The sequence below is a fragment of the Anolis sagrei genome, chromosome 6 (assembly GCF_037176765.1).
Source record: "Anolis sagrei isolate rAnoSag1 chromosome 6, rAnoSag1.mat, whole genome shotgun sequence".
Classification (NCBI taxonomy): Eukaryota; Metazoa; Chordata; class Lepidosauria; order Squamata; family Dactyloidae; genus Anolis; species Anolis sagrei.
The window spans coordinates 54,771,243-54,797,652 of NC_090026.1; the positions used below are offsets into that span (position 1 = coordinate 54,771,243).

Genomic DNA, 26,410 nt, shown 5'->3' on the forward strand with positions numbered 1-26,410 from the left:
ACATGCAGGAATGCCAAGATTTATGTGGCAGAAATGGATTGTCTCTTCAAAACATTATTATACCACCTACTCTGGACTACTTTTGCCGGCTTGCTTATTGACACAACTTTCTGATGCATGGAGATTTGTTCCACTGCATTTTCCTTAGAAATGAAAACCCTTGAAATAAATTATCGATAAAACATTTATTTATTTATTTATTTATTTATTTATTTATTTATTATTCCAACTTATATGCCGCCACTCCCCTGGGGCTCGGAGCGGCTTACAAGAATGGCTAAAATCTAACACAATTTAAAAACAATTTAAAACAATTTAAAAACAGTAATATCAAAAAATCAAAGGTCTGTCGAAACAGGTATGTCTTACATGCCCTGCGGAAAGCTGATAAGTCCCACAAGGCACGGACTTCAGGTAGCAGAGTATTCCAGAGTGATGGTGCCACTGCTGTAAAGGCTCTGCGTCTGGTTGCTGTTAGACGCAAGGTCTTGACACTGGGAATTTCCAATAGATCTTGGTCCTCAGAACGGAGGGATCTCTGGGGTTGGTAGGGGGTGAGGCAGTCCCTCAGGGACATCGGCCCCAGACCATGCAAGGCCTTAAAGGTGAGTACCATCCCTTTGAAAGTGATCCGGTGCTCAATTGGTAACCATTGCAGCTGCAGTAAGATTGGTGTTATGTGGCATCTCATCGGAGGTCCTGCAAAAAGCCGAGCAGCTGCATTTTGTACCAACTTGAGCTTCCGGATCACAGTCAGAGGAAGGCCAATGTAGAGGGCATTACAGTAGTCCAGTCTTGAGATGACCGTGGCCTGGATCACCGTAGCTAGGTCGTCCCTGGACAGGTAGGGGTCAGCCGCCTAGCCTGCTGCAGATGAAAAAAGGCGGTTCTGCTAACAGCGGAGACCTGGGCCTCCATCGTCAGCAGAGGGTCCAAAAGGACTCCCAGACTCTTTACCAATGATGACAGGCGTAGCGCTTCGCCATCCAGGGTAGGCAGCTGGATATCCCCACTGCCCGGTTGACCCAGCCATAGGATCTCCGTCTTTGCTGGATTCACCCTCAACATGCTGGCACGCAGCCATCCAGTAACGGCCTCGAGGCACTGATGGAAATAATCGGGTACAGAGTCCGGTCAGCCTTCCATTTTCAGCACCAGCTGAGTGTCATCGGCGTACTGATAACACTCAAGCCCAAAACCTCGAACCAGCTGAGCAAGTGGTCGCATATAGATGTTAAACAACAGAGGGGAGAGAATGGCCCCCTGAGGGACCCCACAAGATAGAGGGGACCTCTCAGAGACCAGGACTCCCCTCTCCACTCGCTTTCCACGGTTGTGAAGAAAGGAGGACAGCCAGTTTAAAGCTGTCCCCGACTCCAACATCAGCAAGGCGGTGGGTCAAAAGATTGTGGTCAACTGTGTCAAATGTTGCTGTGAGATCTAATAACACAAGCAGCGCTGACCCGCCCTAGTCAAGCTAGCATCGAAGGTGATCTGTGATGGAGACCAGCACAGTCTCTGTCCCGTGCCCCGCACGGAAGCCGGACTGGAAGGGATCTAGTCCGGCTGTGTCGTCTAGGAATTGCTGCAACTGCTCCGCTGCTGCCCTCTCAAGGGCAGTTTTTCGTATTAATTTGACAAAAAGCCCAGGAGATGTGTTGTGGTTTGACTGATGAGAGTTTACATGGTTTTATATAAGAAAATCAAAGAATGCCAACTGAAATACTGAAGAACTTAGAAGTCTTGGATTTGCTTCAAGGGATCTTCCACTTTCCAACATTCTACAGGATCAGGGCCTTCAAAACTGGGAGGGAGGGGGAAATTCCTGTCGTCTGCCCCAACAATCAAAAGCAATATGGGAGCGGGGTGGAGAGAGAGAGAAACTACTGAGAATATAGAAAAAGGGGACTTCAGCCCAAGTGAACCCTTTATTCTTCTCCTCTATCCTTTAAAATCCCATGTTATTTACTTCATAGCACTTAGTTCTAAACTGCCAAATGCTATAGGAATTTACAATTAATCCTCTGATTATGGAATGCTTTTGATGTGAAAGGGGATTTTTTAAAAAAAATAATTATTCTTACCTTTCTCTTAGTGTGTAGGCTTTCATGGATCTATAACTTGTACAGGCAGCAGGGTTACTGACAATTTGTATTAATATACAATGGGATATAAGAAAGGATTACAAAAACTCAAACATGCTATGCTTAGGTAGGGGGAAACTCCCATTCCCATTCTTTCATCGGGACTTTCCCTCTCTGTGGATGTATTAATATGGGATTTGACCCAAAGCCGAAATTCCGTTACTTAACAAAGTTGTCTCATGAGATGAACAATAATGGAGACCACCTTTCCTTGGGAACAGTGTTACTACTATTGATTTTTTTCCAAAATGCAATTGCGGAAGATCATGAGATGTCTCCATTAGTTGATGCTCTCTTTATGTAACAACTAGCTTGGGAACCCAGGTTATTTGAGAAAGGCATTGTTTGTCTGTGCTCTAAATTAAGTCTAGATTCAATGTCAACTGGGTTTAGTGGGTGCAGGTGAACTATAACTCCAATATGCAAGTCCCATTGTCCATAGTCCACCATTCTCCAAACCGCACCAGGATGTAAAGTAGGTCATGGGGGTTCTGTGTGCCACTTTCCATCCCGATCAGTCATTGGAGAGGGTCACAGTGGCCTCAGGAAGTGAGTGAAGGTACTGCAAGTCCCATCATCCATGGTCCAGCCTCCTCAAAATTGCACCAGGATGTAGAGTGGATAATGGGGGTTGTGTGTGCCAAGTTTGGTCCAGATCCATCATTGGTGGGCATCACAGTGGTCTGTGGGAGCTGAAGGGTTTGTTATTGTAATAATTGTTAGTGTAATTGCTTGTTGTTTATTAAGTGGATAAGGTGTTAAGTGGTCAATTGTTATATGTGCATTGAATTATTGCTGTTTTTATTGTGCGTAAACCGCTGTGAGTCGCCTTCGGGCTGAGAACAGCGGTATATAAGCAAAGTAAATAAATAAATAAATAAATAAATAAATAAGCGTTTGAAAGTACTGCAAATCCCATCATCCATGGTCCATCCTCCCTCAAACTGCACCAGGACATAAAGTGGGTCATGGGTGTTATGTGTGCCAAGTTTGGTCCAGGTCTTTCATTCGTGCTGGTCACAGTAGCCTGTGAAAGTGGGAGCCAATCATAAAGCTGCCACATACACACATACAAACATACCCACATACATACATTCACTTTTATTATATACTAGCAGTTCCCTGCCGCGTGTTGCTGTGGCCCAGTCTGGTGATCTGGAAAATAAAGTAATGAGAAAATGTTGGTTTCTAATATATGTAATCTCTTTATGCTTATGGGTAAACAGTATTTCTTGCTGTTTCTTTGCCAGTGTTAATGTCTGGTTTGCCTACTCTGGAACATGCAACATATCATTGTCCTCCTTTAGGGGTCTTTGATTGTAGGTGAACTATAAATCCCAGTAACTACAAATCCCAAATGTCAAGGTCTCCCCAAACTCCATCTGTGTTCATATTTGGTCATATGGAATATTTGTGCCAAGTTTGGTCCAGATCCATCATTGTTTGAGTCCCCAGAGCTCTCTGGATGTACGTGAACTACAACTCCCAAACTCAAGGTCAATGCCCACCAAACCCTTCTAGTGTTTTCTGTTGGTCGTGGGAGTCCTGTATGCCACGTTTGGTTCAATGCCATAATTGGTGGAGTTCAGAATGCTCTTTAATTGTAGGTGAACTATAAATCTCAGCAACTACAACTCCCAAATGACAAAATCATAATTTTTTGAGTGATGGTCACTCCTTGTGTTGTGAGACGTTTTGTTGCCAAATTTGGTGTGATTGTTTCGCCTGCATCTATGGCAAGCATCCTCAGAGGTAGTGAGGTACCTCTGAGGATGCTTGCCATAGATGCAGGCGAAACGTCAGGAGAAATGCCTCTAGAACATGACCCTATAGCCCGAAAAAATCCACAAGAACTAGTGATTCCAGCCATGAAAGCCTTCGACAATATATATATATATATATATATATATATATATATATATAGTTGTTATTATTATTATTACTATTATTATTCACAAGCATGTCAGCCATTTCTTAATCAGATCTTTTTGATATTCTGAACTCATTCCTCTATTAAGTGATTACACAAGCAAAAGCCAAACATGGGAATTTACCCAAAAAATCCGCTCCATTTTCTGCTCCATAAAGAACCATGCTAGCAGAATTTTCCACTGTGGTTTTGTTGCACAATAACAGATTTACAACAACTGGCTTGGGCTTTTTAAATTGGCTTGTCTTTAAAAGTCAGATACACACAGTTTTGCTTGAAGTCAATATTTTGTGTGTCAATTGCTCCTAAAGGTAAACCACAGCAACCCAAAATAAAACAAAAGACTCATGATTTCTTCATGTAGTGCTGCTGGGGATGACATGTTTAGAATCAGCAGTAATTCAAATACTGGAAAGTAGTGTGTGATTTATTTATTTCAATTAAAATCACCTATTACAGGCAGCTATTACCAACAAATCAAAGCTTAGGTTGCTGTGCCCCCTTCTGGGCAATATTCATGTTACACACCTGCATTTTCTAAAACTGATGTTATTTTTCAAACTATGCCAGTAGGTGGATGTTAACCTCACAATTTAGCTCAGTCAACGACTTAAATCAAGAAATTGTTTTCTAAGATCTACAGAGACACTTGCTGGAACACCTCAGCAAGCAAGAGTCCAAAAGTGGCAGGCTCAAACCCAGAACCTCAATCAATGGCTGATACCAAATGAGAGACTCCCCCCGGGCACACAGAAAACTGGGCGATTTGGAAGGCGCTGAACAGACTGCTCTGGCATCACGAGATGCAGAGCCAGCCTTAGGAAATGGGGCTACAAAGTGGAATCCATGACATGCGAATGTGGAGAAGAGCACACCACTGACCACCTGCTGCAATGCAACCTGAGCCCTGCCACATGCACAATGAAGGACCTCCTTGCGGCAACACCAGAGGCACTCCAAGTGGCCACATACCGGTCAAAGGACATTTAATCAACTACCAAGCTTGCAAACTTTGTGTTTTGTTTGTCTGTTTGTTTGTTTGTTAAAAAATGCAATGCAACTGTTTGGTCTGCCCCTGACACGATAAATAAATAGCTCAGTGGCTAGCATGAAGCTTACCACTTGTTATTCTAATTTAATTTACAGAGTGCTGAAAAACAAATCTGAAGTTGTGTAAGACCATTGTGTCTCCTCACAACAGAGGCCCCTGCTATATAATACAGATTATCAAAGCAGATAATCCACATTATCTGCTTAGAACTCGATTATATGAATCTACACTGCCATATAATTCAGTTTAAAGCAGATGATCTGGATTTTATATGGCAGTATAGAAGGGGCCTGTAACGACACGAGTGGTGCCACCTATGTGTAGAACTGTTAGTTGCAAGATTTAAACTGTTGTATCATGCTTAATCCTGTCTTTTTACCCTGCTTATGTATAGTTGGATTGATTGGTTATTTATAGCTGTCAATCAGTGTTGTTTGCACCAGCTGAATTGCTTTTTCAGCTCAATTGTTTGGCTCCACCTCTCCCTGGAGGAGGGGAGTGCCTCCCTTTTTCATTCTGCCATCAGTTTCTATCTGATGGATGTGAGTAAAAGACTTGGCTCTAAAAGCCCTGATTAAATTACCTCTCAGCATCAATTCTGAGGTTTTTTACCCTTGAGACTTATGCTTCATGTTCAGACCAACCTGAATGACGTTGGGACATCTCAAGCGACTTCAGACCAGTTCTTTTGGCACTAGAGGAAGACCCTGTGTCTTCAAACATAGGCCATCTGGACTGGGGTTGTGAATTGCCATTGAGAAAGAGGGACCTGGAAAAGCTTCTCAGCTTCAAACCTTCTTGGACCCAAGAAGGGTTAGAAGGCAGGATCATCAAGTTTGCAGACGACACCAAATTGGGAGGGATAGCCAATACTCCAGAGGACAGGAGCAGGATTCAAAACGATCTTGACAGATTAGAGAGATGATTGGCCAAAACTAACAAAATGAAGTTCAACAGTTACAAATGCAAGATACTCCACTTTGGCAGGAAAAACGAAATGCAAAGATACAGAATGGGGGATGCCTGGCTCAAGAGCAGTACGTGTGAAAAAGATCTTGGAGTCCTCGTGGACAACAAGTTAAACATGAGCCAACAATGTGATGTGGCGGCAAAAAAAGCCAATGGGATTTTGGCCTGCATCAATAGGAGCATAGTGTCTAGATCTAGGGAAGTAATGCTACCCCTCTATTCTGCTTTGGTTAGACCACACCTGGAATATTGTGTCCAATTCTGGGCACCACAATTCAAGAGAGATATTGACAAGCTGGAATGTGTCCAGAGGAGGGTGACTAAAATGATCAAGGGTCTGGAGAACAAGCCCTATGAGGAGCGGCTTAAGGAGTTGGGGATGTTTAGCCTGAAGAAGAGAAGGCTGAGAGGAGATATGATAGCCATGTATAAATATGTGAGAGGAAGCCACAGGGAGGAGGGAGCAAGCTTGTTTTCTGCTTCCCTGGAGACTAGGGCTGGGCAACCACGGAAAAATTTGTTTCTAAACTCGATTCGTTTTTTGGGGTTTTTTGCGTTTCGATATTTAAAAGAATTACGAATTTTTTCTTTAAAAAAGTTCGATATTTACGAAATTTCGTAAAATTACGAAACAATACGAAACGAATAAGAATCGATTCGTTAATGGCGGACGCGACCGAGCAATACGCTAAAAAACCTCCATATGGGACAGGGGGAACTTCTGAAGCTTCCCTCTCCCTCTGTTGTTGACTGTTGGTGTGATATTTATAATTTTTTTTCACTGATTAAACAAAGAACAGTTATAAAACTTGCCCTAGACATGCGGAAATAATAACGAAACTATTTCGGAATGATTTCGAAACTAATACGAAATGAATACGAAGCAATTACGAAACGAATTGAAAAATTCGTTTCGTTTTTTAGATGCTCCTGAATGGTTCGTTATCGCTTCGTAACCCAAAAAAACCCTGAATTTTTAACGAATTACGAAATTACGAAACGAAACCGCCCAGCCCTACTGGAGACTAGGACGCAGAACAATGGCTTCAAACTACAGGAAAGGAGATTCCATCTGAACATGAGGAAGAACTTCCTGACTGTGAGAGCCGTTCAGCAGTGGAACTCTCTGCCCCGGAGTGTGGTGGAGGCTCCTTCTTGGGAGGCTTTTAAACAGAGGCTGGATGGCCATCTGTCAGGGGTGATTTGAATGCAATATTCCTGCTTCTTGGCAGGGGGTTGGACTGGATGGCCCATGAGGTCTCTTCCAACTCTTTGATTCTATGATTCTATGAATATAATCCACATTATCTGCTTTGAACTCAATCATATGAGTCTACACTGCCATATAATCCAGTTCAAAGCAGATGATCTGGATTTTATATGGCAGTGTAGAAGGAGCCAAAGTTTATCAACTTGATACCATTTCAACTGCAATGGCTTAAAAATCCTGGAGGTTTTGCCTGCGTTTAATGCAGGGAAGGCTGGGCGAAGGAAGATCGATGCTTTTGAGCTATGGTGTTGGAGGAAAGTTCTGAGAGTGCCTTGGACTGCGAGAAGATCCAACCAGTCCATCCTCCAGGAAATAAAACCCGACAGCTCACTGGAGGGAAAGATACTAGAGACAAAGTTGAAGTACTTTGGCCACATCATGAGGAGACAGGAAAGCCTAGAGAAGACAATTATGCTGGGGAAAGTGGAAGGAAAAAGGAAGAGGGGCCGACCAAGGGCAAGATGGATGGATGGCATCCTTGAAGTGACTGGACTGACCTTGAGGGAGCTGGGGGTGGTAACGGCTGACAGGGAGCTCTGGCGTGGGCTGGTCCATGAGGTCACGAAGAGTCGGAGACGACTGAACGAATGAACAACAAATGCAGGAGGGAGAAATGTTACTTTTTCAGCCCCAAACTCCCAATAGTTAAATGCCAGGAAACCCAGTGATGTTTTATGCTGTTTTGGGGGAACTCCAAAGCACTCGAAAGTTAACATGCTCGCTCAAAATATGAGCTAAGGTTGTACATGCCAGCTCTCCAAAGGGATTTAAAGGCTCCATATCCTTAATTTTATGTGACACAATTATTCTTTACTCTTACAAGCTTTAGCAAAAGTGGCAAAAAGGTCTCCACTGTGAGCACAAAGAGACTTTGATTAAGTGCCTCACTGATTCCAAGTTGCAAACATTCAGCTCTAGACAGATTTCTGTCGCTTTGTAACTGCTTCTATTTGATGCCGAAGTATTCTTGCCCAGTCTTCGCCCCTCTTCAGGATGGAAGATCTGGTCTCCATTTCTTTCAGCTTGCGGATCTCAGGGGAGATCTCCAGCGAGATCTGTGCTTTATGAACAGCATCTTCAAACTTGACTGGGGAAGCAGGAGCCAAGCAGCACCTGGAACTTGGAGGAAAATAATAATAATAATAATAATAATAATAATAATAATAATAATAATTTTATTTTTATACCCTGCCAACCATCTCCCCTAGGGGACTCAGGGCGGTTTACAAGGGAGATGCCCAAGATTATAATTAAAACACACATGTAAAACACTTTAACCAATTAAAACATCAGATAAAACAAATAACAACATAATTGAAAGCAATATAAAAACAATACGGCTGAAAGAAACATAGCTGAGGTACAGATTCAATGAGTGCAATACATTTTTACAGGAGGGCAGGAAAGTGCAACAATACAGTTAACTGGGCAGGAAATACTGTCAAGCACATGTTGTGGTAGGACGTTTGCCAGTGTAAAATGCAGGCCGGTGTAAAGTGCGGAACTTCAAGTAGGGACAAGAAAGTTACTGGTTTGCAGACGACACCAAATTGGGAGGGATAGCCAATACTCCAGAGGACAGGAGCAGGATTCAAAACGATCTTGACAGATTAGAGAGATGGGCCAAAACTAACAAAATGAAGTTCAACAGGGACAAATGCAAGATACTCCACTTTGGCAGGAAAAACGAAATGCAAAGATACAGAATGGGGGACAATGCTTGGCTCGAGAGCAGTACGTGTGAAAAAGATCTTGGAGTCCTCATGGACAACAAGTTAAACATGAGCCAACAATGTGATGTGGCGGCATAGAAAGCCAATGGGATTTTGGCCTGCATCAATAGGAGCATAGTGTCTAGATCTAGGGAAGTAATGCTACCCCTCTATTCTGCTTTGGTTAGACCACATCTGGAATATTGTGTCCAATTCTGGGCACCACAATTCAAGAGAGATATTGACAAGCTGGAATGTGTCCAGAGGAGAGCAACTAAAATGATAAAAGGTCTGGAGAACAAGCCCTATGAGGAGCGGCTTAAGGAGCTGGGCATGTTTAGCCTGAAGAAGAGAAGGCAGAAAGGGGATATGATAGCCATGTATAAATATGTGAGAGGAAGCCACAGGGAGGAGGGAGCAAGCTTGTTTTCTGCTTCCCTGGAGACTAGGACGCAGAACAATGACTTCAAACTACAAGAGAGGAGATTCCATCTGAACATGAGGAAGAACTTCCTGACTGTGAGAGCCGTTCAGCAGTGGAACTCTCTGCCCCGGAGTGTGATGGAGGCTCCTTCTTTGGAAGCTTTTAAACAGAGGCTGGATGGCCATCTGTCAGGGGTGATTTGAATGCAATATTCCTGCTTCTTGGCAGGGGGTTGGACTGGATAGCCCATGAGGTCTCTTCCAACTCTTTGATTCTTGTTGTTGTTCATTCGTTCAGTCGTCTCCGACTCTTCGTGACCTCATGGACCAGCCTACGCCAGAGCTCCCTGTCAGCCGTTACCACCCCCAGCTCCCTCAAGGTCAGTCCAGTCACTTCAAGGATGCCATCCATCCATCTTGCCTTTGGTCGGCCCCTCTTCCTTTTGCCTTCCACTTTCCCCAGCATAATTGTCTTCTCTAGGCTTTCCTGTCTCCTCATGATGTGGCCAAAATACTTCAACTTTGTCTCTAGTATCTTTCCCTCCAGTGAGCAGTCGGGTTTTATTTCCTGGAGGATGGACTGGTTGGATCTTCTCGCAGTCCAAGGCACTCTCAGCACTTTCCTCCAGCACCACAGCTCAAAAGCATCGATCTTCCTTCGCTCAGCCTTCCCTAAGGTCCAGCTCTCACATCCGTAGGTGACTACAGGGAATACCATGGCTTTGACTAGGCGGATCTTTGTTGCCAGTCTGATGTCTCTACTCTTCACTATTTTATCGAGACTGGACATTGCTCTCCTCCCAAGAAGTAAGCGTCTTCTGATTTCCTGGCTACAGTCTGCATCTGCAGTAATCTTTGCACCTAGAAATACAAAGTCTGTCACGGCCTCCACGGTTTCTCCCTCTATTTTCCAGTTGTCAATCATTCTTGTTGCCATAATCTTGGTTTTTTTGACGTTGAGCTGCAACCCGGCTTTTGCGCTTTCTTCTTTCACCTTGATTAGAAGGCTCCTCAGCTCCTCCTCGCTTTCGGCCATCAGAGTGGTGTCATCTGCATATCTGAGGTTGTTAATGTTTCTTCCAGCAATTTTCACCCCAGCTTTGCATTCATCCAGCCCCGCACATCGCATGATGTGTTCTGCATACAAGTTAAAAAGGTTGGGTGAGAGTATGCAGCCTTGCCGGACGCCTTTCCCAATCTTGAACCAGTCTGTTGTTCCGTGGTCAGTTCTGACTGTTGCTACTTGGTCCTTGTACAGATTCCTCAGGAGAGAGACAAGGTGGCTTGGTATGCCCATCCCACCAAGAACTTGCCACAATTTATTATGATCCACACAGTCAAAGGCTTTAGAATAGTCAATGAAGCAGAAGTAGATGTTTTTCTGAAACTCCCTGCCTTTCTCCATTATCCAGCGGATATTGGCAATCTGGTCTCTCGTTCCTCTGCCTTTTCTAAACCCAGCTTGAACATCTGGCAACTCTCGCTCCATGTATTGCTGGAGTCTTCCTTGCAGGATCTTGAGCATTACCTTGCTGGCATGAGAAATAAGGGCCACTGTACGGAAGTTTGAGCAGTCTTTCGCATTTCCCTTTTTTTCTATGATTCTATGATTCTATGGTAAGCTGCTTAGTCAAAAGCGCACCAGAACATCCAGGTTTTTAGTTGACTTCAAAAGGAGGACAAGATGGGAGCCTGTCTGATCTCCCTAGGGAGTGAGTTCCAGAGCCGGGGGGCCACCACCGAGAAGGCTCTCTCCCTCGTCCCCATAAACTGTGCATGTGACGGCGGGGAGAGAGAGAGCAGTGCCTCCCCAGAAGATCTCAAGTTACGCACTGGTTCATAGGACAAAAGACCCACAGGAATATCTTATGACATAAAAGATGAAGATACCAGATCCAGAATTTCCTAAATGTACCTTGTTTTTTTTTAAAAAAAAAAAACAAAAAAAAAAAACAAAACAAATCCTGGTGTTCTATTGTCCACTTTCCAATCTTCATGTACATTTTCTGATCTTAGATTGGATCTACACTGCCTTATATCCCAGGATTTGATCCCAGATTATCTGCTTATTCCAGATTATTTGGCAGTATAGATTCATATACTCCAGTTCAAAGCAGATAATCTGGAATCAGATTCTGGGAAAATAGGGCAATGTAGCTCCAGCTTTAGAGAGAAGTTATTATTATTATTATTATTATTATTATTATTATTATACTTTATTTGTACCCCACTAGCATCTCCTGAAGGACTCGATGCGGCTTACAAAGGCCAAGGCCTCAACACAACAACAACAAACAATAACAATATGACGCAAAGCAAATTAAAAACATAAGCAATAACACAACAAAACATTACACTATTACACAATAAAATCAGGGCCGGGCCAATGATGGGTACAGGTTAAAAAGTGCTGGATGTGTGAGGTGATATGTTGGGATTCTGGGCAAGTGCAATGTGCAGAGAGTCTTAAACTCTAATAAAGTGCTTCTGGGACATAGTGCTGGAGGTTATCCTATTCTGGAAAGGCACATTGGAATAATGTTCTTCCTAAAGACTGCCAACGTGGGTGCTAGTCTAATGTTTTTGGGGAGGGTGTTCCAAAGTCGGGGGGGCAACCACAGAGAAGGCCCTGTCCCTCGTCCCCACCAAACGCGCCTGCGACGCAGGTGGGATCGTGAGCAAGGCCTCTCCGGATGTACGAAGTGAGCGCGTGGGTTCATAAACGGAGATGCGGTCACGCAGGTAGGCAGGTCCCAAACCGTTCAGGGCTTTGTAGATAAGCACCTGCACCTTGAATTGGGCTCGGTAGGTAAACGGCAGCCAATGGAGCTCCTTAAACAGGAGGTTAGGATGCTTGCCATAGATGCAGGCGAAACGTCAGGAGAAATGCCCCTAGAACATGGTCATACAGCCCGAAAAAACCCACAAGAACTGGGTTTTACATATTGTTGCATGCATGCCGATCCTGCAGAGGGTCTAGTTTTTTTACATAGAAATCCTTACCTGCTTGGATGGCAATCTGAGTGCTTGTAATGGTAGCAAACACCAGTAGCAGTGTGAGGACACAAAAGGTAGTGGTTATCCTCCCAACAGCGTCTCATGGTATGGAGAATTTCTTCATCTGATACTGTGGAGGTTCGCAGACGTTCACAGAGCTACAATTGTGTAGAGAAATTGAAGGTTCTCAGTCGCTAATTCTTTCATAGCTGATTGGATCTTTACTTCTTGCTCTTATTTGTATCCTGTCATCTCTCCAAGTTGTACAGGATACTGTACTTAGCTCTCTCTTCCTATAACAATGACTACAATGGCATGCATAGGTCATCCATAACTGGAACATTGCACATTCCATTACTGCCCAGCCATGGATGGATTCAGCACATCATTAGAGTCATTCTTAAAAAGAAGTTTCCAAACTAGGCCTCATAATTTTTATTACATTTATATGCATTCTGTGATCGAGGGAAATAATGCTACCCCTCTATTCTGCTTTGGTTAGACCACACCTGGAATATTGTGTCCAATTCTGGGCACCACAATTCAAGAGAGATATTGACAAGCTGGAATGTGTCCAGAGGAGAGCGACTAAAATGATAAAGGGTCTGGAGAACAAGCCCTATGAGGAGCGGCTTAAGGAGCTGGGCATGTTTAGCCTGAAGAAGAGAAGGCTGAGAGAGGATATGATAGCCATGTATAAATATGTGAGAGGAAGCCATAGGGAGGAGGGAGCAAGCTTGCTTTCTGCTTCCTTGGAGACTAGAATGCGGAACAATGGCTTCAAACTACAAGAGAGGAGATTCCATCTGAACATGAGGAAGAACTTCCTGACTGTGAGAGCCGTTCAGCAGTGGAACTCTCTGCCCCAGAGTGTGGTGGAGGCTCCTTCTTTGGAAGCTTTTAAACAGAGGCTGGATGGCCATCTGTCAGGGGTAATTTGAATGCAATATTCCTGCTTCTTGGCAGGGGGTTGGACTGGATGGCCCATGAGGTCTCTTCCAACTCTTTGATTCTATGATTCTATGATCGAATTTATACACAGTTGGCCCTCCAAGGATTCTGTATCTACAGATTCACACATCCACAGCTTGAAAACATTTTAACACCACCACCACCACCACCTCCAAGCAAGTCTTGATTATGCCATCTCATGTAAGGGACATCATTTTCCTATAATTGCTATAATGGGATTTGAACATACATGGATTTTTGTATCCTGGGAAGGAGGGCTAAGCGTCAGTCTATATTTTGATTTTACAATGCTGAGCCCAGATGCCTGACGTTTGTAATACCTGTGGCCTTACTATGAATAGATGCTGATGATGTAGTAGCTCTCCATACAATGCTGCAATGCATATAGCATTTATACTTAGCACACTACTTTATTTATTTATTTATTTTATTTATCGTGTCATCCGCAACCAGAACATTGTATTACATTTCTAACAGAACAAAACAAACAAACAGATAAAAAAAGCACAAATTTTGCAAACTTGGTAGTGGATTAAATGTCCTTTGACCAGTATCTGGCCACTTGGAGTGCCTCTGGTGTTGCCGCAAGAAGGTCCTCCATTGTGCATGTGGCAGGGCTCAGGGTGCATTGCAGCAGGTGGTCAGTGGTTTGCTCTTCTCCGCACTCGCATGCCGTGGATTCCACCCTGTAGCCCCATTTCTTAAGATTGGCTCTGCATCTCGTGGTGCCAGAGCGCAGTCTGTTCAGCGCCTTCCAAGTCGCCCAGTCTTCTGTGTGCCCAGGGGGGAGTCTCTCATCTGGTATCACCCACGGATTGAGGTGCTGGTTTTGAGCCTGCCACTTTTGAACTCTCGCTTGCTGAGGTGTTCCAGCGAGTGTCTCTGTAGATCTAAGAAAACTATGTCTTGATTTAAGTCGTTGACGTGCTGGCTGATACCCAAACAAGGGATGAGCTGGAGATGTCTCTGCCTTGGTCCTTTCACTATTGGCTGCCACTGCCCAGCGGATGTCAGGTGGTGCAATACTGGCTAGACAGTGTAATTTCTCCAGTGGTGTAGGGCGCATACACCCCGTGATAATGCGGCATGTCTCATTAAGAGCCACATCCACTGTTTTAGTGTGGTGAGATGTATTCCACACTGGGCATGCATACTCAGCAGCAGAGTAGCATAGCGCAAGGGCAGATGTCTTCACTGTATCTGGTTGTGATCCCCAGGTTGTGCCAGTCAGCTTTCGTATGATATTGTTTCTAGCACCCACTTTTTGTTTGATGTTCAGGCAGTGCTTCTTGTAGGTCAGAGAACGGTCCAGCACACTACTGCCGTCCTTTTATTTTTGTGGAATTCTTTAAGAACAATTTTCAAGGTAAGTCCTGTCCTCAAATTTACATAAAACCAAGTTAAAACATGGTTGTTTGAGCAAGCGTTTACAAATGCAGAGTAGCTGACATAGGAATTGGAATCACTTGACAATAAATTGGACAGTGTTCTTAACTAGGAGTCACTAATGATGTTGGTTTTATTGTTTCTGTTGTGGTTTTTATATTGTTTTTAATGTTTAACTTGTATTTTGATATTATTTGTACTGACTTGTTGTAAACCGCCTTGATTTTAGACCATTTAAAGTGGTCTCAAACTGCATTAATTCTACAGTGTAGATGCACCTGAAATCTATTCTAGGTTGAAGCATAAGCTTTTGTGGCTTTGTCATCACACATTTTATCTTTCCAAAGTCAAAGAATCAGGGGCCCTTTCCACACAGCTGAATGAAATCCCACATTATCTGCTTTGAACTGGAATATATGGCAGTGTGGACTCAGATAACCTAGTTCAAAGCATATAGAGTTTCCTGCCTGCCCTATTCTGGATTATATAGCTGTATGAAAGAGCCCTGGATTGTCCATTGTGGGAGTAACACTTAAAGGTAAAGGTTTTCCCCTGACATGAAGTCCAGTTGTGTCCAACTCTGAGGACTGGTGTCATCTCCAATCTCCAATTCTAAGAGCTGGAGTTGTCCGCAGACACCTCCAAGGTCAAGTGGCTGGTATGACCTTCCCGCCACAGCAGTACATATGAATCCACTTACATTTGCATGTTTTTGAACTGCTAGGTTGGCAGTATTTTTGCGGTTTAATAAACATGTTTTGCTGTTTAATAAACTTTTCCATGTTTTTATGATAGACCCAATTAGGAAATGACATTGATAACCCAGGAACAAAAACCATGTAGTGTTATGTAGAGCCCCGGTGGCGCAGTGGGTTAAAGCTGCCTAACTTGCTGACCAAAAAGTCGCAGGTTCAAATCTGGGGTATGGTGTGAGCTCCTGCTGTTAGCCCCAGCTTCTGCCAACTTAAGGTAAAGGTGAAGGTTTTCCCCTGACATTAAATCCAGTCGTGTCCAACTCTGAGGACTGGTGTCATCTCCAATCTCCAATTCTAAGCCGAAGAGCCGGAGTTGTCCGCAGACACCTCCAAGGTCAAGTGGCTGGTATGACCTGGGGTATGGTGCTAATTTCCATTTCTAAGCTGATGTATTGTTTTAATTATGATTTATGTTTAATTGTGGTTTTTATATTGTAATTGTTATGTAGTGGCATTGTATCAGTGCCTATTGTAAGCTGTCCTGAGTCCCCCTCCAGGGGTAGAGACGTGATGGGCATTGTCCATAGTCACCTCCAAGGACATGTGGCTGGCATGACTGCATGGGGCGCCATTACCTTTCCGCCAGAGCCGTACCTATTGATATACTCACATTTGCATGTTTTCAAACTGCTAAGTAGGCAGGAGCTGGGGCTGACGGAGGAAGCTCACGCCGCTCCCTGGAATCAAACCTTAGATCTTTCAGTCAACAAGCTCAGCAGCTCAGCGCTTTAACCCACTGCGCCACTGGGGGCGCATAAATAAATAATAAATACATATAAAAGCACCATATCAAAAGCAAATAGTGAAATCAAGTAAAAAGCATTTTAAAAATGACACTCTCAATTTAATCTGTGAAAGAAGATGCAAAACCTGGTTAGAAAAACATCAGAAGGGAATGTAGAAATAAAAGCTTACCTTTTTGTGCAATCCTGGAGGGAGTTTGACACTTTTGGTGACATAAAATTCTTCCATCAAACTCTTGACCAAATTGCTGTCTGACCCGGAGAAGAGCCAAAAGATTCTCTCCATATTGTAAGGTTCCTTAAAAAAATGAAATCTGATACAATGGTGGTGTAATGGTTGGTGCTGCTCCCTCCCCAGTTTGGGACTCAGAGTGTCCCAGGACCTTATCACATTGAGATATTATTTATTTATTTACTACACATATACTGCCCCTCTCAGCCCAAGGGCAACTCGGAACTGTTAACAATAGGCAACAATTCGATGCCAGAATGGTTACAGCAATTAAATCAATCATAAATACTATTAAAACACTAACAGCAATAAAAAATATTAAAAACATACACAGCATGAAAAAATATTATCAAAGCATCTCCATATCAGATAATTGTTCAGTTGTGCCATCAGTGGTCCATAATATCATATACCTATGCCGTATTTGGGAAGGTCTGCTTGAAAAGCCAGGTTTTCTCCTTTCTTTGAAAGGTCAGGAGGGAGGGGGCCGATCTTATCTCTCTAGACATGGCATTCCACAGTCTAGGGGCTACCACTGAGAAGGCCTTGTCTCTCGTCCCCGCCAGACGCATCTGTAAGGAAGGCAGGAACAAGAGCAGAGCCTCCCCAGATCTTAGTGTCCTAAATGGTTCATAAAGAGAGATACATTCAGATAGGTAAGTTGGACCGAAACCGTTTATATCAGTATATATCCCGGAGCCCCCGGTAGCGCAGTGGGTTAAACCCCTGTGCTGGCAGTACTGAAGACCGACAGGTCGCAGGTTCAAACCTGGGGGGGGGGGGCAGATGAGCTCCCTCTATCAACTCCAGCTCCTCATGCGGGGACATGAGAGAAGCCTCCCACAAGAATGATAAAAACATCAAATTATCCGGGCGTCCCCTGGGCAACGTCCTTGCAGACGGCCAATTCTCTCACACCAGAAGTGACTTGCAGTTTCTCAAGTTGCTCCTGACACGACAAAAAAAAAGTATGTATCCCATATTTTTGTAGGACTCGATGTATACTGTATTGAGACAAGATGCATACTTTCCTCATCACACCTGAGTAATATGATTCCTATTATTTGAAAATACTGTGCTTTGACTGACTCATCACACCATTATTTATTTATTTATTTACTTTGCTTATATACCGCTGTATCTCAAGCCCGAAGGCGACTCACAGCGGTTCACAAACAGTAAAAACAGTAGAAACAGCAGTGGTTCCATACAACATATAACAATTGACTTAACACATTATCCATAAATTACCAATAAGCAATTACAATGCACAATTATTACAAAAAAAAAAAAAAAAACAACCGTACCCAATCTTCTCCTCACCCAAGCGTAGTCCAGGTTCGTCGTCCATTGTTCCATTCCTATGTTCCATTACCAGATTGCACTAAATTACTCAAACGCCTGCACAAACATCCAGGTATTTGCGGAATACCATTAGAGATGGTGCTAGTCTAATGTCTGTAGGAAGGGCGTTCCACAGCCGAGGAGCCACCACCGAGAAGGCCCTATCTCTCGTCCCCGCCAGCTGAGCTTGAGAAGCAGGCGGGATCGAGAGCAGGGTCTCCCCGGAAGATCTCAAACTCCTGGTGGGTTCATAGGCAGAGATGCGGTCAGATAGGTAGCTTGGGCCGGAACCGTTTAGGGCTTTAAAGGCCAACGCCAGCACTTTGAATTCAGCCCGGTAGCAGATCGGTAGCCAGTGGAGTTGGCGCAACAGGGGGGTTGTATGCTCCCTGCGCTCCGCTCCTGTTAAAATCATGGCTGCCGAGCGTTGGACTAGTTGGAGCTTCCGAGCTGTCTTCAAAGGTAACCCCACGTAGAGAGCGTTGCAGTAGTCTAAACGGGATGTAACCAGAGCGTGGACTACCGTGGCCAAGTCAGACTTCCCAAGGTATGGGCGCAGCTGGCACACAAGCTTTAGCTGTGCAAATGCTCCCCTGGTCACCGCCGAAACCTGGGGTTCCAGGCTCAGCGATGAGTCCAGGGTCACACCCAAGCTGCGAACCTGCGCCTTCAGGGGGAGTGCGGCCCCATCCAACACAGGCTGTAACCCTATGCCCTGTTCGGCCTTGCGACTGACCAGGAGGACCTCTGTCTTGTCTGGATTCAATTTCAATTTGTTCGCCCTCATCCAGACCGTCACAGTGGCCAAGCACCAGTTCAGGACCTGGACAGCCTCCTTAGTAGCAGGTGGAAAGGAGTGACAGAGTTGGACATCATCCGCGTACAGATGACACCGTACCCCGAAACTCCGGATGATCTCCCCCAGCGGCTTCATGTAGATGTTAAACAACATGGGAGACAATATTGAGCCCTGAGGAATCCCACAAGACAATGGTTGTGGGGTTGAACAGGTGTCCCCCAACAACACACCATGGGAGGCTAGCTCCTCCTAATCCATTCAAACACCCCCTCCATCACTCTATAATCTTTTTAAAAATATAGTTGCTGATGGGATGCATACAGATTTTCCTACCACACAAACAGCATTTCAGCAACGGAAAAATCTGTAGTACTTCAAAAAAAACACAATTAGAATTCTGTCTGCAAATAATAAATTTCTACGATGCTTTGCAGATGGATTCCGACAGAATCCTGAGGGGATGAGGCAAAAGTCATGTGATGGGATCCATTCACAATCATTCTCAGTCTCAGAAATGGAGTATCTTCTAATGTAATAAGGTCCCTCGTTAATACAACCGTTAATGCAAATACTGTTTTGAGTTTCCTTGTGGAAAGAAAAAGCAGGGTATAAAAAACGATGATGATGATGATGATGATGAGGAGGAGAAGAAGAAGAAATCTATATATATATAAATGCTCTGTGCATAATGAGTACCCTAAAAACAAAAGAACCAATGAATGAAATCACACCAAATTTCGCAACAAAATGTCTCAGAACACAAGAAGTGACCATCACTCAAAAAATTATGATTTTGTCATTTGGGAGTTGTAGTTGCAGGGATTTATAGTTCACCTATAATCAAAGAGCATTCTGGACATTCTGTGTGCCAAGTTTGAACCAAACTTGGCACACAGGACTCCCCTGACCAATAGAAAACACTAGAAAGGTTTGGTGGGCATTGACCTTCAGTTTTGGAGTTGTAGTTCACCTACATTTAGAGAGCACTGTGGACTCAAACAATGATGGATCTGGACCAAACTTGACACGAATACTCAATATGCCCAAATATAAACACAGATGGAGTCTGGGGAAAACAGACCTTGACATTTGGGAGTTGTAGTTACTCAGATTTATAGTTCACCTACAATCAAGGAGCATTCTGACACCCACCAATGACAGAATTGGGGCAACCTTCCCACACAGAACCCTCATGACCAACAGAAAATACTCACTACCTCTGAGGATGCTTGCCACAGATGCAGGCGAAACGTTAGGAGAAATGCCTCTAGAACATGGCCCTATAGCCCGAAAAAACCCACAAGAACCTAGAAAATACTGTGTTTTCTGGTGGTCTTTGGCAACCCTTCTGACACCTCCTCGCAACCCCCAAAGGGGTTCCAAACCCCAGATTGAGAAATGCTGCCTGAAGGCCATCCAATCCAACTCCCTTCACCAGGGCAAGAAAACATAATCAAAGCCCTCCTGACAAAGGGTCATCCAGCCATTCACACACACATATATGTGTATATGACAGATGCAGTATCAAAGACTTGAAAGGGACCCCTAAAGAAGAACAATGATATGTTGTATGTTCCAAAGTAGGCAAACCAGACATCAACACTGGCAAAGAAACAGCAAGAAATACTGTTTACCCACAAGCATAAAGACATTGCATATATTAGAAACCAACACTTTCTCATTACTTTATTTTCCAGATCACCAGGCTGGGCCACAGCAAAGCGTGGCAGGGGACCGCTAGTAATAATAATAAAGTTTATCTCAAACAAAAATGAAAAATAAAATTAAAGTACCCGTTATATTAAAGCTAGTTTAAAACATATCCATTTCAAAGAGAGAGAAAAGGCAATAAAGGTCAATATGCAGTTCCAAAATGGCAGCTAACCTCTCAAACTAGTAGAATGGGCTACATAGAATAATATCTAAAAAGTAGCGGTAGAACTGAGATGAAGAACACCGAGCTCTTAAGAGTCTCTGGCACTCTTAACAGGCAATGGGGTGAAAGTATGAGAAACATAGTCCAATTACATCTAAAGGATTTCATAATTTCTAATTCCTGTGGCAAAAGGGGATGAGAAAGCAAGTGAAGGAGAGCTGCTCTATCAACAGATTAAACAAGGTGGCCTATTACTGCAAGTTATTGCAAACTAGCCATCCCCTGCCACGCGTTGCTGTGGCCCAGTCTGTGTATATGTGTTTTGCGTGTGTGCATATGTATATATGTGGTTTTGTGCATGCGTTGTAGTGTATTTTTACATTTTGGCTTTTTAAGCCTCTTCCGCTGTGTTTTCCACTGTTTTTATGAGTGACTAGATGTTCCTTGCCACGCATTGCTGTGGCCCAGTCTGGTGATCTGGAAAATAAAGTAATGAGAAAGTGTTGGTTTCTAATATATGTAATTTTTTTATGTTTTTGGGTAAACAGCATTTTTTGTTGTTTCTTTCTCAGTGTTGATGTGGAGATTGCTTGGTTTGCCTACTCTGGAACACTCAACATATCATTGTCCTTCTTTAGGGGTCCCTTTCAAATCTATGATACTATATCTGTGTGTGTGTGTGAATTATATCTATCTATATATATCTATGGCTGGATGGCTCTTTGTCAGGAGGGCTTTGATGACATCTTCTTGTCCTGGTGAAGGGAGTTGGACTGGATGGCCTTAAGTATTTTCTGTTGGTCATGGGGGTTCTGTTTGGGAATTTTGGCCCAATTCTGTCGTTGGTGGAGTTCAGGATGCTCTTTGATTGTTGGTGAACTATAAATCCCAGTAACTACAACACCCAAATGTCAAGATCTATTTCCCCCAAACTCCATCTGTGTTCATATTTGGGCATATTCATGCCAAGTTTGGTCCAGATCCATCATTGTTTCAGTCCACAGTGCTCTCTGGATGTAGGTGAAGTACAACTCCCAAACTCAAGGTCAATGCCTTCTGGTGTTTTCTGTTGGTCATGGGAGTCTTGTGTGCCACCTTTGGTTCAATTCCATCATTGGTGGAGTTCAGAAATGCTCTTTGATTGTAGGTTAACTATAAATCCCGCAACTACAACTCCCAATCGACAAAATCATTTTTTTTTAGTGATGGTCACTCCTTGGGTTAGTAGGTATCTTGTTGCCAAATTTGGTGGCAATTCGTCCAGTCATTTTTGAGTTCTGTTAATCCCACAAACGAACATTACATTTTTATTTATATAGATTGGACCTTAAATCTGTACCTTTGCTAATCAGACCAAAACACAGACCTACAATGAAAAAATGCCTACTTGAATATCCATTGCTGAAGCCAGTGTTGACTTCACAGTCTTCGACAGTGAGAAATCTCCTTGCTGAATTGCTCTGTGTATAATGTCGTTGTCATTGACCACAGCCACAAGCTCAATGGGGAGCCCCATCTTCTGTGCAATGAATCCAGCTGCATCAAAGAACAGTAATCTTGGGAGTACCAATCTGATTACATAAACAGAGTAGATGAATCATGGAAATATTGGTGGCATATTATAGCAACAGGACTAAAGCTGTTCAAGAACACAAGTTATCCTTCAATATCCTTGTGGCTAAGGTTCCGCCCCAAACTATAGCTCCCATTATCCCTCACCATTGGCTATGCTGATGAGATTTTAGTTCAACAACATGTACATAGTAGGGCTGGGCGGTTTCGTTTCGTTAATTCGTAGTTCGTTAAAAATTCGTTATTTTTTTTATAACGAAGCGATAACGAACCATTCTGGAGCAACTTAAAAACGAAACAAATGTTTAAATTCGTTTCGTAAAGGCTTCGGATTCGTTATGTATTCGTTTCGTTATCGGTTTGAGGTCGTTTCGTTATTATTTCCGCATGTCTGGGGCAAGTTTTATAGTTGTTTTTTGTTTAATTAGTGAAAAAAATCATAATATCACACCAACAGTCAACAACAGAGGGAGAGGGAAGCTTCAGAAGTTCCCCCTGTCCCATTTGGAGGTTTTTTAGCATATTGCGCGGTCGCGTCCGCCATTAACGAATCGATTCGTTATTGTTTCGTAATTGTTTCGTTAATGTTTCGTAATTTTTTTAACATTTACGAAATTTCGTAAATATCGAACTTTTTAAAAGAAAAATTTCGGAATCTTTTAAATATCAAAACGCAAAAAACCCCAAAAAACGAATCGATTTTAGAAACAAATTTTTCCGTTGTTACCCAGGCCTAGTACATAGTATTGTCGAAGGCTTTCATGGCTGGAATCACTCAGTTCTTGTGCGTTTTATCGGGCTATATGGCCATGTTCTAGAGGCATTTCTCCTGACGTTTCGCCTGCATCTATGGCAAGCTTCCTCAGAGGTGAGGTCTGCTGGAAATGGGAAAAAAGGGGGTTTATATATCTGTGGAATGACCAGGGTGAGACAAAAGGCTTTTGTAAGTTGGGCTAGGTGTGAATCTTTCAACTGACCACCTTGATTATCATACAATGGACTGACTGTGCCTGGAGCAAACTCTTCTTGAAAGGTGATTAGATGTCCCTGCCTGTTTTTCTCTCTGCTGTTTTTGCTGTTGCAATTTTAGAATTTTTTAATACTGGTAGCCAGATTTTGTTCATTTTCATGGTTTCTTCCTTTCTGCTGAAATTGTCCACATGTTTGTGGATTTCAATGGCTTCTCTGTGTAGCCTGACATGGTGGTTGTGAGAGTGGTCCAGCATTTTTGTGTTCTCAAATAAAATGCTGTGTTCAGGTTGGTTCATCAGGTACTCTGCTATGGCTGATTTCTCTGGTTGGAGTAGTCTGCAGTGCCTTTCATGTTCCTTGATGCGTGTTTGGGCAATGCTGCGTTTGGTGGTCCCTATGTAGACTTGTCCACAGCTGCATGGTATACGATAGACTCCTGCAGAGGTGAGAGGATCCCTCTTGTCCTTTGCTGAACGTAGCATTTGTTGGATTTTCTTGGTGGGTTTGTAGATTGTTTGTATGTTGTGTTTCCTCATCAGCTTCCCTATGCGGTCAGTGGTTCCTTTGATGTATGGCAGGAACACTTTTCCTCTGGGTGGATCTTGTCTTGACTCTCGTGGCTTGTTCTCGGTCTTGCAGCTCTTCTGATGTCTGAGGTGGAGTATCCATTGGCCTGTAGAGCCCAGTTGAGGTGGTTCAGTTCATCTTGGAGGAGGTGGGCTTCGCAGATTCTTTTTGCACGGTCTGCCAAGGCTTTAATGGTGCTTCTTTTTTGACTTGGGTGATGGTTGGAAAATAATACATGAAAATTGCAAGAAAATACTACATTTTAAAAAAATGAAACCAGAATATTTCCTATTAGGAATGTTCAACGAACAGATGGAGCTCGATGCCAATAAAGACATCCTTCTTACCTATTTAACCATGGCGACCAGAATGGCTTTAGCCAAAAAATGGAAACTAGGAGAATTACCCACAAAAGAAGAATGGCTAAACAATGTCAATGACATAAAAGAAATGGATGCTCTAACTTATACATTAAAAGATCCACAAGGAAGACCACTTAAGAGGACAGATTGGAATCTATTCAATGACTTTATATCAAACCCCCAGGAAATGGAAAACTAAAGACAATGACGACATAGGTAAAGAAAAGAAGGAAGGAGGAAGCAAGATATGAGTAGACGGGAGAAGTCACATGATGAGAATAAATATGAGATTCATCTTAAAGAAGAGAATGACACGACCCAGGAATGGAGACATGGAAGTCAACAAATTCCCCCCACAAACTTTCAGCCCCTTAAACCCCAAACCCTCCCCCCACTACCCTAAACCAGTCCTATACACCCCCAGACCCATTTTTATTTTATTTATTTATTTATTTTCTTTCTTTTTTTCCCTCTTTTTCTTTCTTTTCTCTTTCTTTCTCTCTCCTACCCCCCTCCCCCTTTATACCCCAAGACCCTTTCCTATTACCCTAAGACACCTTCCTCACAAGTTTTATCTGGTTGTAATTATTGAAATTCACTCAATAAAAATATTTTTTTTAAAAGAAATATTTTATAAGGATTCACGAACCTGTAAGGTTTCCTCCTCCCCCAGTTGGAACAACAATTTCCACAACTGGCAATGGGAGGTTATCCATGGATGGAGCGCACTGGAAGTAAGCATAGAAGTAATGAGCAATCTGCACCAGAATCCTAGACCAGTTGATGGAATTCAGACTCATTAGTTTGTGTTTGCTTGAGAAATCCGCATCTGCAAACAATTCTTTGATTGGCTCATCAATTTCATCACTATTTCCTTCCGCTGGAAAAAGAGAGGTGAGAAAGGGATGAGGAGTTGCACACAGAATTTTGCTTTGCATGAATTGTTTTCATTCAAAATATGGCATCTGCTTAGTAATAGCTGAGCCCCTCAAAAGCTATTATGGAGTTGACACAAAATCAAAGACCTTCCTAGTTTTAGAAAATGTGAAGTCAAATGTGAGTGAAGGCATAAATAAACGAGAGTGGACCTTCACTGGGTTATTATTATTATTATTATTATTATTATTTATCATTAACATTGTGTATATCCCACCTTTCTCCCCATAGGAACTCAAGGCGGCTAACAACTACATAATCTAGTAACATTTTAAAAGAAAACAAATACAAATATTAAAAAAAATATTAGCATGGATATAAAATTAAAGTACAATACAATAAGTACAATTCTTCTTGGTCCTTTTTGATTCCTAAAGGTTGGTACGTCACACTACTAAACCAGCCATGACTTCATCTACTTTCCTCCCTAGTGCTGTGGCTTTTTTCTTCCAAGAACAAGGTCATGAGGTCAAAGCCAGCCCGGGTTGGAGTGGGTTTCCAACCAATTGTGTAGCCTGTTGTCGACCTTTGCAACCCGAAAGACAGTTGCATCTGTCAAGTAGGAAAATTAGGTACCACCTTAAAGTGTGGGGAGGCTAAATTAACTAATTTATGAGGCCATAAAAAAAGACTCCAGCAAGCACTCCAGCAAAAAGCATGCGGGGAATGTGGAAGTACTTCATCAGTGTCGCAGATGGACGATGAAAGCGACAGCTCCCCTGGAGGCCAGAAAAAGTTAAAAAGCCTCTGTCTATGTCTGTATATGTTCGTATGTCAAAAAATGGCATTGAACCCTGAGTCCCCTGCGGGGTGAGAAGGGCGGAATATAAAAGCTGTAAATAAAATAAATATAACAATTTAAAAGAAAACAAATACAAATATTTAAAAAACAATTAAATATTAGCATGGATATAATGTTAAAGTATAATTAAAATACAATAAGTACAATTCTTCTTGGCTTTTTTTGCTTCCTAAAGATTGGTACGTCACACTACTAAACCAGCTATGACTTTGTCTGCTTTCCTCCCTAGTGCTGTGGTTTTTTTCTACCAAGAACATACAGCCACCTTTGAAAAAGTCAGCTCAGTTCACCATGTCAATGGATTTTGCAACCATGGATTCAACCATTCATAGTTTGAAAATATTTAAAAATTCCAAAAACATAAACCTAGATTTTGTAATTCAATATCAAGGACACACCATTTTATTCTGCCACTACATATAATGAGACTTGTGTATCCATTAGGCTTGGGCAATCCATGGTTCTAAATGGTTCTAAAGTACTTACAAAACTAAAGTTCTGGTGGTGAAAATTTCAGAACTCTAACAAAAATTTTGTAAAATACGGCAAAAACAATTTTTTGTAATCAGGAATATTGTTTTCTTATGTTTCCCACA

General features: G+C 42.8%; 1 protein-coding gene across 1 annotated transcript in view; it reads right to left on the minus strand.

Moving 5' to 3' along the window:
- Positions 1-7,744: 7,744 nt before the first annotated feature.
- The window catches only part of THNSL2 (threonine synthase like 2), a 35,360-nt gene continuing 16,694 nt past the window's right edge, over positions 7,745-26,410 (minus strand). The window contains exons 5-9 of the mRNA XM_067470124.1: positions 24,726-24,956; positions 21,991-22,139; positions 16,525-16,650; positions 12,503-12,654; positions 7,745-8,483 (exon numbers count right to left, since the gene is read on the minus strand). Of these exons, the coding sequence (XP_067326225.1) occupies positions 8,279-8,483; positions 12,503-12,654; positions 16,525-16,650; positions 21,991-22,139; positions 24,726-24,956 (863 nt within the window). The 3' untranslated portion in view covers positions 7,745-8,278. The remainder of the gene's footprint in view (positions 8,484-12,502; positions 12,655-16,524; positions 16,651-21,990; positions 22,140-24,725; positions 24,957-26,410) is intronic.